Genomic DNA, 17,380 nt, shown 5'->3' with positions numbered 1-17,380 from the left:
TTATGCAGTTTTGAAATGAAGGTTTTGATTAATAAGAAAACTAAATAAAGCTACATAGCCCTGTGTGAAAAAGTGTTAGGCCCCCCCTAAAATATTACTTAACTCTTGTTTATCACACCTGAGTTTAAATTCTCTAGTCACACCCAGGCCTGATTACTTCCACGCCTGTTTGTAATCAAGAAACCACTTAAATAGGACCTGCCTGACAAAGTGAGGTAGACCAAAAGATCCTTAAAAAGCTAGACCCAAAGAAAAACAAAAACAAATGAGAAGGAAATTTTTTGAGATTTGTCAGTTTGGAAAAGTTTCTAAAGCCATTTCTAAAGCTTTGGGACTGCAATGAGCCCCAATGAGAACCATTATCTATGAATGGCAAAAAATGAACCTTTCCAAGAGTGGCTGGCTGACCGAATTTACCCCAAGAGCACAGCAACAACCCATTCAAGAGGTCACAAAAGGCCCCACAACAACATCCAAAAAAACTGCAGGCTTCACTTGCCTCAGATAAGGTGTGTTCATGACTCCACCATAAGAAAGAGACTAGGCAAATATGGCAGAGTTTTAAGACAAAAACTACTGCTGAGTGAAAATAAGATAAAGGCTTGTCTCAGTTTTGCCAGAAAACATCTTGATGGTCCTCAAGACTTTTGGAAATATACTCTAAGGACTAAGGAGACAAAAACATTTTGGATGGTGTGTGTCCTATTATGTCTGGCATAAAAGTAACACCACATTTCAGAAAAAGAACTTCATACCAACAGTAAAATGTGGTGGTGGTAGTGTGATGGTCTGGGGCTGTTTTGCTGTTTCAGGATCTGGAAGACTTGCTCTTATGAATGTAACTGTGAATTCTGCTGTGTACGAAAATATCCTGAAGGAGAACGTCCATCTGTTAGTGTTGTGACCTCAAGCTGAAGTGAACTTGGGTTCTGCTGCAGGAAAATCATCCAAAACACAGCAGCAAATCCACTATTAAATGGCTGAAGAAGAACTAAGGCCTAGTCAAAGTCATGACCTGAATCCAACTGAGATTCAGTGGCATGACTTATTAATAGTCAGAGTGTTATTATATTTCAAGACTTTGGAGTGGCCGTCAATGTATTGAACTGAATCCATTTGAGATTCAGTGGCATGACTTATTAATAGTCGAAGTGTAAATATTAGTCAAGACTTTGGAATGGCCTAGTCAAAGTCCTGACTTGAATCCAATTGAGATTCAATGGCATGACTAATTAATACTCGAAGTGTAAATATTAGTCAAGACTTTGGAATGGCCTAGTCAAAGTCCTGACCTGAATTCAATTGAGATTCAGTGGCATGACTAATTAATAGTCGAAGTGTAAATATTAGTCAAGATTTTGGAGTGGCCTAGTCAAAGTCCTGACCTGAATCCAATTGAGATTCAGTGGCATGACTAATTAATACTCGAAGTGTAAATATTAGTCAAGACTTTGGAGTGGCCTAGTCAAAGTCCTGACCTGAATACAATTGAGATTCAATGGCATGACTAATTAATACTCGAAGTGTAAATATTAGTCAAGACTTTGGAATAGCCTAGTCAAAGTCCTGACCTGAATCCAATTGAGATTCAGTGGCATGACTAATTAATACTCGAAGTGTAAATATTAGTCAAGACTTTGGAGTGGCCTAGTCAAAGTCCTGACCTGAATACAATTGAGATTCAGTGGCATGACTTATTAAGAGGTAAAGTGTAAATATTAGTCAAGACTTTGGATTGGCCTAGTCAAATCCTGACCTGAATGCAATTGAGATGCTGTGACATGAATTTAAAAATATGGTTCTTTCTCGGAAACCCGCCAGTATGGATAAATTACTACAATTGTGCAGAGTTGAGTGGGCCACAATTCCTCCACATTTCTGTAACAGACTCATTGCAAGTTATGGAAAATGCTTGATTGCAGTTGTTGCTGCTAATGGTGCCCCAATAATATAAGTTTAGGGGGTAAACACTTTTTCACAAAGGGCTATGTAGTTTTGAATTTTGATTTCCCTTAATAATAAAAAGCTTCATTTAAAAACTGCATGATGTGTTTACTTGTGTTATCTTTGACTAATAATTAAATTAGTTTGATGATCTAAAACATTAAAGTAGCAAATAAATAATAAATCGGTGACGGAGCTAACGCTTTCACATATGTATATCCACACACACACATAGGTTTAAAAAAAAGTAACCGATTGCACAAAAAGATTGCACAACGGTTGAGATTCCCCTTTATTTCTCAGCAGCATTTGAATATTAAAATTGAATGAAGGAATCTCCCAGCAACTTTGAACCAGATCATCATCAAATTCACACACGTGCACACATACGCACACAACACCCTCAGCAAAACAGAAATCTGACGAGTCATTATCATCAGTATCTTCACTCGCGTCTGTGTGTGTGTGTGGGAGCGCTAGTGACGTTTAGGAACTTTCAGATGTGGTTTATGTGCGAGCGGTTAAGAGTTTTAGACGCAGCGTACCGAAGTAGATCTTCATTTTATCAGAGACGAGTGTGTGTGTGTATGTCTGCGTGTGTGAGGAGCTGATGGAGATGGTGTTTGCTCTGCTTCTCCTGCTTCTGGCTGCAGCTCACAGTCTGGAGTCTGGATGTCAGAACTGGGATATTTCTACTGTAAACAAAGTCGAAGTGTGCTGTGTCAGCTGTAAACCAGGTGAGTGTTTCCTTCTCAGATGGTTAAATCATAAAGGATGTACAGCACTTGGTCAACTTTGGCTGTTTTTAAATGTGCTTTATAAATAAATAGGTAACACTACATGAACATTACATGGATAATGATGTATTAATATGTACACTAAACATTTCTTTATTATGAGTTAATGATGAGTTAAGGTGCACACTTAATCATGAACTAACTTAAACTACAACATGAGTCACAAGAGTTCATATGTGAGATACCTTACTTGTTAGTACAAGTTATTAATGTATTAATTAACTGTTTATTTTTTCCCCAATTTCTGTTTAATGGAGAGCAGATTTCTTCAACACATTTCTAATCATAATAGTTTTAGTAACTCATCTCTAAAACTGATTTATTTTATCTTTGCCATGATGACAGTAAATAATATTTGACTAGATATTTTTCAAGACACTTCTATATAGCTGAACCACTTAAACTCTGACGTCATCGACTTTCGCTTTCAGATTTAAAGGGCTAGCGTTGCACCAGACCCCCGTAAGTGGTTTCGTTTGAAAGTGTAGAATCTATATTTCATGCACATATGCATCACTTTGGTTTTTATCCTACTGTATAAAAGTTATTTACACTTAAATACACAGTATTTTGGATACCCGAGCTAGGTATTTTACATTGGTTCATTTTCATATTTTTTTATATGACACATGTACAAGTTATAGCTCAAATGAAAGCTCTTGCCGGTGCTCATACGGTTCTAGCATTCTTTTTACTGAATTATATTCATATGCCAAACAGTTGTTGAATGAATCACAGTGTTTCCGTGGCGCAGAAATGTAAACAATACATTCATGATCAATAAGCAGCCCCAGATAGCACAGACAGCTGTCATCTCTCACCTTATGCTGTGCGCTTCAGGGCCATTCTCCTCTGTTTTTGAGGTGATGTGCATAAGTAATCCTTTTATATGTCTGATGTGGTCCAAACACAGTGAATTATGTTTGATCAAACAAAAGAATAGTGAAATATGTAAACAAGGATCGGTCTCTGTGGCTTGTACAGCACCTCTCATCAGTTGGAATACAATAACTTTTGCATAGATTATGTTAGACCTTTTTTTTCCCCTTATGATTACAGACATGTGCAGAAACCAGCAAAATTAATTACAGCACGCTAGACCACACAGAGCCTAAAGAGTACACTTTCAAATTTGAGTTTATAAAAAAAAATACAAAAAGCGCCTCTTTTTTTTTAAGGTGTTTATTATAACACAGACAACATATACAGTTATTTTAAACACTTTCAATAGTGTTTTATGAAAATTCAAAGGGTTTTCTTTAAAATGATACCAAATTTTTGCATTTACACCTCTTTATGTGGATTTGGGAAGCTTTTAAATTTGGGTAGGCAAAATCCAGGCGGAAATCCCCAAATAGCAGAAGAGTTTAAGTGGTTAAAGTGACATTTAAAGGCTTAACTAGGTTAACTAGGCATGTTAGGGTAATTAGGCAAGTTATTGTATAATGATGGTTTGTTCTGTAGACTATCGAGAAAAAAATAAAACTTAAAGGGGCTAATAATATTGACCTTAAAATGGCTTTTAAAAAAATGAAAAACTGCTTAATAAAAAATATTTTATAATAAAACAAATATTTTGAAATAAAACAAACAAGATATTAAAAATATTATCAGACATACTGTAAAAATTTCCTTGCTCTGTTAAACATCATTTGGGAAATAATTAAAACAGAAAAAAATTCAAAGAGGGGCTATTAATTCTGCCTTCAACTGTATATTTAAATAATGTTTATATTAAGATGCCATAGGTTTACCTTATTGCCAATGTTGCTTCTTTTTGTAATTGTCTTTAATTTACAGTCACATCTGAATACAAAGTGGACTACATAATTTTAAATCATTAATATCTGCATAAATCATTTCTGTCATGTATAAATCTGAATACAGTAAAGGATACAGTATATGAAGGCTTTGATGTAAAATGCGTCACAGTTTCTGCTTGAGATCATGTGATCGAACCACAACAGAGAGTATCTTTCATCCTACATGTCAGGGGGTTTGAGAAATGAATAATGTGGAGCGAAAAGAAATGTAGATGTGTGATAAAGAATGAGGTTTAACCAAATCTATACTACATCTGACCCGCAGTTTCTCATTAATGAGGGAATGTGAATGAATTTGTTTTTGCTTTACCATGTTTATACCATATACAGTTGAAGTCAGAATTATTAGCCGCCCTGAATTATTAGCGGCCCTGTTTATTTTTTCCCCAATTTTTGTTTAACGGAGGGAAGATTGTTTCAACACATTTCTAAGCATAATAGCTTTAAAAACTTATTTCTAATAACTGATTTATTTTATCATTGCCATGATGACAGTAAATAACATTTGACTTGATATTTTTCAAAACACTTCTATACAGCTTAAAGTGACATTCAAAGGCTTAACTAGGTTAATAAGGTGAACTAGGCAGGTTAGGGTATTTAGGCAAGTTATTGTACAACGATGGTTTGTTTTGGAGATTATCGAAAAAAATAAAAATTGCTTAAAGTGGCTAATAATTTTGTCCCAAAAATGGGTTTTAAAAAATTAAAAAGTGCTTTTATTGTTGCTGAAATAAAACAAATAATACTTTCTCCAAAAGAAAAAATACTATCAGACTTACCGTGAAAATTTCCTTGCTCTGTTAAAAATCATTCGGGAAATATTTAAAAGAGAAAAAAATATATACAGTATACATATACATATATACAGTATGTTACAAAAGTGAGTACACTCCTGCAGTGAGGACAACACTGCAGAAATGACTCTTTAAACACAATGAATAGTAAAGTCAGTGTAAAGTGTGTAGTGTAAATTTATTGTCCTCTCAAAATAACTACAAATACAGCCAATAATAGCTGAACCCCTGGCAACAAAAGTGAGTACACCCCTAAGTGAAAATGTATGTATATATATATATATATATATATATATATATATATTTATATATATATATATATATATATATATATATATATATATATATATATATATATATATACACACATACACACGTGTGTGTGTGTGTGTGTATATATACATATATATATATATATATATATATATATATATATATATATATATATATATATATATATATATATATATATATGTGAAACGCGGGGAAAACATAGAAACACCACACAGAAATGCCAACTGACCCAGCCGGGACTCAAACCAGCAAACTTCTTGCTGTGAGGCGACAGTGCTAACCACTGAGTCACCATGTCAACTCCCCTAAGTAATTAAAAAAAATAATAAATTGCGTATGCTTTTTGACACATATGTAACCCTTATTACTTGCTGTTCACACACTAGAGTCTTCAATATAATAAACACTGGTGATAATTATTTTCTTTTGCCTTTAATCTGGAGCATCGACAACAGCTTTCACAACAGCATTGCAACAGCCAAACTTTTTTCACTACCTCCTTTTTCTTCTTTCACTCTTGCTTTTCAGGCGTGTCCTCCTTAAAGGAGCCAGAGCCCAAAAATAACTCTCAACTAACACATATTAAACCTTGCACCAGACATATTAAAAGTACATAGAAAATCTTTCCAAGTAGATTTAATAACATTTTAACATTTAAAAAATTTGTTTGCAAAATATGAATTAAAATAATGAATGCGGTGACACAGTGGGTCGCACTGCTGCCTCATAGCAAGAAGGTCACTAATTCAAGCCTCGGCTAAATCAGTTGGCATTTCTGTGTGGAGTTTGCATGTTCTCCCTGTGTTCGCATGGGTTTCCCCCTACAGTACAAGGACATGTGATATAGGTGATTTCAGTAAGTTAGAAAATTGTCCGTAGTGTATCTGTGTGAATGAGTGTATGGGTGTTTCCCAGTGATGGGTTGCAGCTGGAAGGGCATCCGCTGCGTAAAACATATGCTGGATAAGTTGGTGGTTCATTCCGCTGTGGCGACCCCGGTTTATTAAAGGGACTAACTCAAAAAGAAAATGAATGAATGAATTGAATATGTTACACATACATCAGACCATAAAACATAAACTGTTGTCAAATAGCTATTTTATCTTATAAATAATAGTTTATTTTATTTTTTTAGAAGAAAAATTGTACAAAAATCTGAAAAATATGTGTATTTAGAAGTTTTTACAGTTTTGTTTCCTAACCTAAATCTCTGCCCTTGTTTTGTACTTCAGCTGGGTCAGAATGTAACTGAATAGGTTTTAATTCTGCTCACCGTCTTAATATCTAAATATAAGAACAAGGTATGATATATATTTTCATATTTGCATGACTAATCAATCCATCATGTGTGTTTCTGTTGCAGGAAACCGTTTAGTCAAAAAGTGTGGTTTAGACCCTAAAGATTTGTGCTCTCCATGTGAAAAAGACACCTTCATCGCCAATCCAACGGAGCGGTCCTGTAAGAGATGCTCCCAGTGTATAGGTACAGCATATGTCCAAATCTGCATACACATATGGAGCGCAATCAGTGCCAAAACAAAACGTGCTAAATTTGTAATATATTTACATTTGTAATGCAATGGATCATTGGGATTTATGTATATAAATTTCAGATGTTATGTTTTTAATTACATGATATTATATTGTTATATTGGCATGCTCATATATATTGCTGGTTATAATATAATAATTGACAGCACATGCTGAATATTTGTTTGCTTATCCTCCTATCCGAAACATCCTATACTATTAATGTCATTAATCACTGTTCAAATATGGAGGGCAATTTGGGACAAAACACTTTGAATGAAACTTGTGAAATGTAATGGTCCATTCAAAGTTTGACTATGTCCGTGCAACAACAGCCAATAGCACTCCTGCATTAGAGACTTTACTTGCATATGGAATGCAATGGTCTGTTGGGATATTTGGTATTTACACACCATATAAATATGGGGGGCAGTTGGTGCCAAAAGACTTAAAAATTAATGTTATGACATTTTATGGTCAGCCTATACAGTTTAGCACTGTCTGTGGCTTAACAGCCTATTAAATTGCTGTATGTAAGACCATATTTAGATATGTAATGCAGTATTCTGTTGGAATATATATATATATAAACATCAGAGATTGTATTTGGACACCATACAACTATAGAAGGCAGTTGATGCCAAAACACTTTAAACAAATCTAGTGAATACAGTGGTCAGCACACATAGTTTGACCCAGTTAGTGCATCAATAGCCAATTAAAATGTTGTATTTAAGACCATATTTGCATATGTCATACAATATTCTATTTGAATATATGTATACGAAAATTAGAGGTTGTATTTACACAACCTCCAAATATGGAGATAAATTGATGTCAAAAATCCTTTAACAAAACATGTGAAAATTGATGAGCGGTGCACACAGTTGGGCTGTTTTAAAGCATTAACAGCCAATGAAACTGCTGTATTTAAGACTCTATTTGCATATGCAATGCAATGGTATTTTAGAACACATGTACATAAACATTAGAGGTTGTATTTACTCACAATCTAAATATGGAGAAACAATGATGCCAAAACACTATAAATGAAAAGTGTAAAAGTAGATTAGCAGTGAACAGTTTCACCACGTCAGTCCAACAACAGCCAATTAAATGGCTTTCTTTGAGACAATATTTGCATATGTAATGCAACGGTATGTTGGAATACATGTATACAAACATCAGAGATTGTATTTACACACCGTATAAATATGGGGGGCAGTTGATGCCAAAAGACTTTAAATTAATCTTATGAAACTTGATGGTCAGAATATACAGTTTGGCTCTGTCAGTGCCTTAACAGCCAATTAAATTGCTGTATGTAAGACCATATTTTCATATGTAATGCAGTATTCTCTTGGAACATATGTATACAAACATCAGAGGTTGTATTTGCACACCATACAATTATGGAGAAACAATGATGCCAAAACGCTTTAAATGAAACGTGTAAAAATAGATTACCAGTGAACACAGTTAGTTTGACCCTGTCAGTCCACCAACAGCCAATTAAATAGCTTTTTCGAGACAATATTTGCATATGCAATGCAATGGTTTGTTGGAATATATGTCTAAAAACATCAGAGGTTGTATTTACACATAATCAAAATATGGAGGGTAGTTGATGACAAAAAAATATTTGATTGTTCTTTCATCTTTGATCTATGTTTTAATAGAATACATATTTATTTTCATAATCTTTCCAGTGTTGAAGATTTAATCTCTACTTCAGCAGTACCTGTGTACACCAAACATTACAGTTTCATTTAAATCTAATTAATAATAATAATAATAATAACAATAATAATTCCTTGCATTTATATAACGCTTTTCTGGGCACTGAAAGCGCTTTACACAATCCACCTGGATGACGCGATGGCAGCCATTTTGTGCCAGAACGCACAACACACACCAGCTGATTGGTGGAGAGGAGACTGTGTGATGAAGCTAATTATGATATGAGTTAGGAGGCCATGATTGACTGAGGCCAATGGGCAAATTTGGCCAGGATGCCAGGGTGAAACCCCTACTCTTTTTCAAAGGACATCCTGGGATTTTTTGTGACCACAGAGAGTCAGGACTTCTGTTTAACATCTCATCCGAAAAACGGTGCTCACTCATTGACAGTATAGTGTCCCCATCACTATACTGGGGCATTAGGACCCACACAGACAATAGGCTGGGCGCCCCCTGCTGGCCTCACTAACACCACTTCCGGCAGAAACCTAGCTTTCCCATGTGGTCTCCCATCCAGGTACTGACCGGGCGCAACCCTGCTTAGCTTCAGTGGGCGACCATGTGAGAGTTGCAGAGAGCTAGCTGCCGGATCTATATTCAATCCACACTATACTGCTGGAGATGTTGTTTTTATTTTGAAGAAGTTTCTTTCCTGTCCTCTTCGTAGGTCTCATGCGGGTAAAAACGAACTGCACCGCCAGCAGCGACACTGTTTGTGCTTGTAAAGAAGGATATCAATGTTCAGATCACAGGTGCTCTTTCTGCAATAAAGTGTGTGGCAAAGGAGAACAGCCCAAAGGAAGTAAGCCTGCTTAGATCATTTTTAATCTTTTGATATTAGTAACTATTATCCATCTGACTGAATGAGCTTTAATTAATGATTTCAGGACAATGTGAGCCGTGTCCTCCAGGGACATACAATGACAAGACTCATCACAACTGTGTCAACTGGACCAAGTATGATGGATTTTAACATCTCTATATGTCCATCAATATATACAAAAAGTTTTACATCTCAAACTGTGATACATCTCAGCATGATAAATGCTTTATCTCTGAACCCACAGATGTACACAGCCAGATCATCAGATCATCGCTGCTGGAACTGCTTCTTCAGATGTGATCTGCGGCCTGACAGCTGTCACCAAACCATGGAAAAACGTGACAAGAAATGATGCAGACATTGGAAGTATGTATGACAGAAATATAAAAGACATTTGTGGTCATGATAGTGGTCATGTTTAATCTGACCTCACTAATGAGGTTCTGATGAGATTAAAGTATCATCAGTGAGGTCAGTTTCTTTATTTATATATATATATATATATATATATATATATATATATATATATATATATATATATATATATATATATATATATATATATATATATATATATAGTTTTAGGGGGCGACGCAGTGGCACAGTAAGTAGTGCTGTCGCCTCACAACAAGAAGGTCACTGGGTCGCATGTTCGAGCTGGGTCACTTGGCTTTTCTGTGTGGAGTTTGCATGTTCTCCCTGCGTTTGCGTGGGTTTCCCCCACAGTCCAAAGACATGCGGTACAGGTGAATTGGGCAGGCTAAATTGTCAGTGTGTGTGTGTGTGTGCGTGCGTGCGTGCGTGCGTGCGTGCGTGTGTGTGTGTGTGTGTGAATGTTTAACAGAGATGGGTTGCGGCTGCTAGGGCATTCGCTGCGTAAAAATGTGCTGGATAAGTTGGTGGTTCTTTCCTCTGTGGCGACCTCGGATTAATAAAGGGACTAAATTAATAAAAGGACTAAGCAGACTAGAAAATGAATGAATGAAGTTTTAGGGGTCATTCACATAAAATGAGTTTTTCCTCTCCAAGGCGCTACTTTTCTGTAGTTTTTCAGCATTCAATTCAATTCATCTTTATTTCTATAGCGCTTTTACACTGTAGAATGTGTCAAAGCAGCTTTACATAGAAGATTATAGTGAATTGAACCAGTGACAGTTCAGTTTTCAGAGTTTAATTTCAGTTCAGTTCAGTTCAGTTCAGTTCAGTTCAGTTCAGTTCAGTTCACAGTTTAATAATCACTACTGAGAGTCCAAAATAGAGAATAAAGAGAATAATCAGTGTAGTTGCTGTTCATGTATAAAAACAAGATGCATGGAGCACACATGTGCATCAAAAAGATAGGTCTTTAATCTAGTTTTGAACTGCGAGAGTGTGTCTGAGCCTCGGACGTTATCAGGAAGGCTATTCCAGAGTTTAGGAGCCATAAATGAGAAGGCTCGTCCTCCTTTACTCGACTTTGCTGTTCTAGGTATTACCAGAAGCCCTGAGTTTTGAGATCTTAAAGAGCGAGCTGGATTGTAGCAAGACAGAAGGTTGGTTAGATAAACAGGAGCTAGATTATTTAAAGCTTTATAGTTAAAAAGCAATATTTTAAAATCAATACGAAACTTAACAGGCAGTCAGTGTAAGGAGGATAAAGTTGGGGTGATATGATCATATTTTCTAGACCTGGTAAGAACTCTGGCAGCTGCGTTTTGTACAGAGCATTACAGTAATCCAACCTTGAAGTCATAAAAGCATGGACTAGTCTGCATCTGAGATGGATAGCATACTTCGTAACTCAGCAATATTTCTCAAATGAAACGAGGCAGTTTTTTGACATGATTTTCAATAGTTATGACGTTTTTTTTGTATGTGAGTGCCGTGTTTATTTAGACGCTGTGTCAAGATGAAAGATCTTCAACTTTCTAACACAGCACAGCTCATCACTGTCAGTTCCACAGCAGTAGACCAATCAGAAGAGCTTGGAGGCGGGGCAACAGTTTTAAGCTTCTGTTTATAGTAGAAAGTTGGCATAACAGCTGATTTATTTTATTTTGATCATAGCGGAAGAGGCGCTTGTGGCTGTGTCCAGATATCCTGAATTATATGGTATATGTTCAAGTGCTTATGGTGTTTTCCTGTTTCTATTGGGTTTATAAATATGTTTATAATATTGCATCACTTAGACCTCATGCTGCGTTGCCCTTTTTTTTTTTTTTTAAACCCATTGCTGAGTGAATATTGTTCATTCATTCATTTATTTTCCTTCGTCTTAGTTCCTTATTTATCAAGGGTCGCCACAGCGGAATGAACCAACAACTATTCCAGCATATGTTACACAGCGGATGCCCTTCCAGCCACAACCCAGTATTGGGAAACATCTATACACACTCTTATTCACACACACACTCATACACTACCAGCAATTTATTCATTCATTTTCTTTACAGCTTAGCCCGTTTATTCATCAGGGGTCGCCACAGCAGAATGAACCGCCAACTTATCCATCATATGTTTTTTTTTTTATATATTATTTTTTTTGTGGTTTTCACCTTTATTGGGACAGGACAGTGGAGATTATACAGACAGGAAAGAGATAAGGGATGGATCGGCAAAGGACTTTGAGCCAAGAATCGAACTCTCATACACTACAGACACTTTAGCTTATTCAATTCCACTATAGCATATGTCTTCCACACAGAAATGCCAACTGACCCAGCCGGGGTTTAAACCAGTGACCTTCTTGCTGTGAGGTGACAGTTCTAACCACTGAGCCACCGTGTCACTATAACCGTGATTCATGATTCATTGTCCTTGATAGATTCTAATGACGTACTGTTGTGTGTAAAAAGTTGCATATGTTTTACACAGCCCTTCCAGCCGCAACCCAGTACTGGGAAACACCTTTGACATGTTTTTAATTTAGAATTAGAAAAAGAGATGTGATCAGTAGTTTACGAAGCAAATAAACATTACTTTCCTCGAATTCTGAACTATGAATACAGAGAAACTAAGAATTTACCCACATCAAGTGTATGATTAGAAAACTAAAATTATTCATTTAACCTTCATGACTCATTCCATTGATGTGTGTAAAAGGTCAGCTTTGAATAGACGTGGCCTTAAACCCATAAACCTCAACAGTTGTTTCAATGGGCATCGTCAAAGATCACATGACGAGGCTGACTCACGCTTTCTCTTCACCACAGCGGTCTCCACCATAATAATCATCATCTTTGGGCTTCTCTGCATCTCCTTCCCTGTGGCCACCTTCATCCTGCTGGAGTGGAGGAGAAGAAAAGACGGACAGAAAGAAAGAAGGAATCCTCTCGCTGGTAAAAAAAATAAATAAATAATAATAATACTAATAAAATAATAATCCATACACAATAGGCAGCTTTTTCTGGGGAGTTTCAAATCATGGGTTGCACTTCTGGTTTGGGGAAATTGGGTTGGACAGCAATTAGTTACTCTAATTAAATCACTTATACATCGAAAAAAAAATGTATAGTAAGGCATTACTTGAAAGTATAATTTAATTGTAATGTAGAAAACACACACACACACACACAAACACACACACACAAACACACATATATATATATATATATATGTCTGTGTGTGTGTGTGTGTGTGTGTGTGCGTGTGTGTGTGTGTGTGTGTGTGTGTATAGCTTTAAAAGTTCTGTGTAAAGAATCCAAAAATCAGTGACAATATATGGTTTTTATATTGCTATTATATTGCTTCGAGATCCTATGTTTGTTATTAAAATGTTTTATTTATTTATTTTCTTTTTCAAATAAAGAAAAAGGCCGTGTTTGACTTATGTTTGATTACATGCTCATAAAGAGTTATAAGGGTTTTATTTATATTATTTTATTTCCGACTCAGATTTTTAAGGAATCTAAATAGTTTTGAGTCATGTAAATAAATTCTCTATTAGCTGGATTCCCAATTTTTTCATAAAAAAAAACGAGTGATGAAAAAACAAATTTTTAATAAAAATCTTCTAATTAACAAAGTAATAAATAAATAAATAGACAAATGAATGAAAATTAATAAATGAATAGATAAATGATTGATTGAATGAATGAATGAATGAATGAATTATTGAATAGATAAATAAATGAATGCATTAATAAATAAATACATAAAAGAATTAATAAATAAATGAATAAATGAAAAAAATAAATGAATGAACTATTAATGAATAAATAAATGCCTTTAAAAATAAATAAATAAATAAATACATACATAAATGAATGAATAAATGAATAAATAAATGAAAATAAATAAATAAATAAATGTCACTCAATGGACTGATTTGAGATGCTAAGTTAATAATTACTTTAGTTGTCCTGTGGCTGCCGTCACATCATCCAAGTGGATGCTGCACACTGGTGGTGGTGGTGTGGAGAGACCCTCCCATTTTATCATACAAGATAAATGCGCTATACTGCATAAATAAATACACACATTACATTATATTTCTTTTCCAGCCATTTTAATTTAATAAACTGGTATTTTTTTAAGCTTTGGTGTTGTCGCCTTCTTAATTATATGAACTACTTTCCAGAAATAATAAATAAAAACTAATATAAATAAATAATGATGCAATTAAATACTATTTAAAACTCACTCAGTCAACTGCAGTAATCTTGCAGAGGAAAGAGTGGGGTTATTCGTAGTCAGATGACAGTAATTTGTTAATTCTAAAAACTCAACTATTTAGTCTCCACTTCACTTCCTAATCTGCAATTGCCTATTTGAATATCACACTAACTGTACAAAAAAAACAAACAAAAAAAAAAAAAAAACTACTAACACTTCCCTTCTTAGACTTTACAGACCTGAAACTTGCCTTTAGTACTTATTCATTGTTGCTCTTAGTTGTGTAAATTGCTCCCTTGTCCTCATTTGTAAGTCGCTTTGGATAAAAGCGTCTGCTAAATGACTAAATGTAAATGTAAATGTAATTCTAATGCATTGCCTTTTTTAATAATCAATAAACTTTGAGGATTATAATGACTCTTTTTTTTTTTTTTTAAACCTGAATTAAATGACTGAATTATTTGACTCTTTCCTTGTGTCATGCATGTGTGTGTGTTTTTCTCAGCAGAAGCAGCGAATGCAGAGACGGTTTCAGAGGAGAGCAGTTTCTGTTTCCCCCAGCAGGAGCGCGGTGGCAGCAGCAGCAGCAGCAGCAGTCAGAGCTCACAGTCCTCACTGCTCTCTCAGGACATCGGCCCGCTCCAGCCATGAGGAACACAAGCGTGACCCTGGACCACAAAGCCAGTCTTAAGGGTCAGCTGAATAAATAAGCCTTCAATAGATGTATAGTTTATAAGGATAGACTCATATTTGGCCGTTGGGAAATCTGGAATCTCAGAGTTTGCCTTTAATATTGTCCAAATGAAGTGCTTAGTTTAATGCGTATTCCTATTCAAAAATTACATTTTAATGCACAGGTCAAGTCTGAATTATTAGTCCTCCTGTATATATCTTTTCCCCAAATTATTGTTCAGATTTCTTCAACACACTTGTAAACATAATAGTTTTAATAACTGATTTCTAATAACTGATTTATTTTATCTTTATCATGATGACAGTAAACAATATTGGACCAGATATTTTTCAGGATACTAGTATTCAGATAAAGTTACATTTAAAGGCTTGACTAGATTAATTAGGGTAATTAGGCAAATCATTGTATAAGTTGTTTTCAATCACATGGATTTGGTGACTTGTGTAATTCAGATGGAGAACAGGAAGTAAAAACTGAATGGGAGACAGAGGAAAGTCTGTATTTGTGCAAGTTATACCATATTTCAAAGGAGATATAAATAGAAAATAACCACATATGTTGGGCATGATCTTTATATCATGAAGAGGGATGGGTTTTCTACTGAACTACTATATACAGTTGAAGTCAGAATTATTAGCCCCCTTCTATTTTTTTTTCTTCTTTTTTAAATAATTTCCAAATGGTGTTCAACAGAGCAAGGACATTTTTACAGTATGTCTGATAATATTTTTTCTTCTGGAGAAAGTCTTATTTATTTTATTTTGGCTAGAATAAAAGCAGTTTTGAATTTTTTATGAACCATTTTAGGGACAAAATTATTAGCCTCTTTAAGCTATATTTTTTCTTGATAGTCTACAAAACAAACCACTGTTATACAATAACTTGCCTAATTCCCCTAACCTGCCTAGTTAACTTAATTAACCTAGTTAAGCCTTTAAATGTCACTTTAAGCTGTATAGAAGTGTCTTAAAAATATCATTTAAAATATTATTTACAGTCATCACGGCAAAGATAAAATAAATTAGTTGTTAGAAATAAGTTATTAAAATTATTATGTTTAGAAATGTGTTGAAAAAATCTTCTCTCCCTTAAACAGAAATTGGGGAAAAAATAAACAAGCGGTCTAATAATTTAACGGGGCTAATAATTCTGACTTCAACTGTATTTGCCTGTCATCGAGGCAGTAGGTACTGTATAAGCTATTAGGTTACATGAATAGTAGTTACTACAGTATTTGGAAGCATATTAGAGATAATTACTTGAATTAACTGTCGTAGTTATTAGATTGTTGCTGTGGTACAACACAACTGTAGTTATGAATAAATTGTTCAAAATGCTTGTTTTCTGAGCTATAATTATACACCATCATAATGCACCCCTAATGTTACAGTATTTATTACGGTTTACTAGTTTACTACAGTATTCTGCTGTATCCATCAGAGGTGGGACCAAGTCATTGTTTGGCAAGTCACAAGTAAGTCTCAATTCATTGCCCTCAAGTCCCGAGTCAAGTCCCGAGTCAAGACAGGCAAGTCCCGAGTCAAGTCCCGAGTCAAAGGCAACAAGTCTCAAGTCAAGTCCAAAGTCCTGCAGTTTGATTTTCGAGTCTTTTCGAGTCTTTTTAACAGAAAAATAAAATATATACAGATTAGGTATGGTTGTAAGATCTGTATTAATTAAACAAACCTTTTTTTATTAAAGAACATTGCTTAGATATATAAAAATACAAATGCAATTTTCTGAAAAAGTACTGAACAGTGCTGCGTCTCGTCTCCACAGCATAATGCACAAGAACGAGTTCCACCAAAAAAAGACTCCATTTTGCCTCACATCACACAGAAATTGCAGGTCTACTGCTGTCTAATTCATTAAGTTTAGTTGTGCTATGTTATGTCTTCGGTGATCAACTTGTGATTAACCAAAATTACATAACCTCAATGTGGTAGCAGTAGACCAACTCCTGTATATGCTGCAAAGTTAAATTGAGTGAAATTGGAATTTTGTCAATTGAATCTCGTGTGTGCTAAAGAGATGGAGTTGCAAATCTGTCTAGCAGCAATGTAAAATGGTACTGTAGCACATATTGTTAATGAAGTAGGCTACTTCATACAAACAATAAAGTTGTTTTCTTCACATAACGTTGAAGAGCTTTGCTCTCTACCTTGTGTGATGCTCGTGCACGGATTTCCTCTGTTTGTGGACAAAACTGATTGCGACTTCTCAAATTTTCTCTCGCTCTCAAATATGCACTGCTCACACACAAATTTTCTTGAGCGCTCTCAGAGATTATATGCAAACTCACAATTTGTGTCGTGTTACCTCTTCCTTTCATGCTTTTTGATATG

The 17,380-nt window shown here is 35.0% G+C and overlaps 1 protein-coding gene across 2 annotated transcripts; it reads left to right on the top strand.

Annotated features, from left to right (window-relative positions):
- Positions 1-2,214: 2,214 nt before the first annotated feature.
- Positions 2,215-17,169, top strand: tnfrsf9b (tumor necrosis factor receptor superfamily, member 9b). 2 transcript variants are annotated; one of them, XM_073915453.1, is made up of 7 exons: positions 2,215-2,681; positions 7,019-7,138; positions 9,593-9,727; positions 9,813-9,882; positions 9,993-10,114; positions 12,940-13,065; positions 14,850-17,169. In XM_073915453.1, the coding sequence occupies exons 1-7, from the start codon at positions 2,555-2,557 to the stop codon at positions 14,990-14,992; spliced, it is 843 nt and encodes a 280-aa protein (XP_073771554.1). In that variant the 5' UTR covers positions 2,215-2,554; the 3' UTR covers positions 14,993-17,169. The 2 variants fall into 2 exon arrangements, with proteins under 2 accessions (XP_073771554.1, NP_001313387.1); NM_001326458.1 differs by having other exon boundaries at positions 2,420-2,681; positions 14,847-15,529.
- Positions 17,170-17,380: the final 211 nt, after the last annotated feature.

Source organism: Danio rerio, chromosome 11 (assembly GCF_049306965.1).
Source record: "Danio rerio strain Tuebingen ecotype United States chromosome 11, GRCz12tu, whole genome shotgun sequence".
Lineage (NCBI taxonomy): Eukaryota > Metazoa > Chordata > Actinopteri > Cypriniformes > Danionidae > Danio > Danio rerio.
The sequence above is the reverse complement of the archived record's forward strand: the minus strand, read 5'-3'. Positions and strand labels throughout refer to the sequence as shown.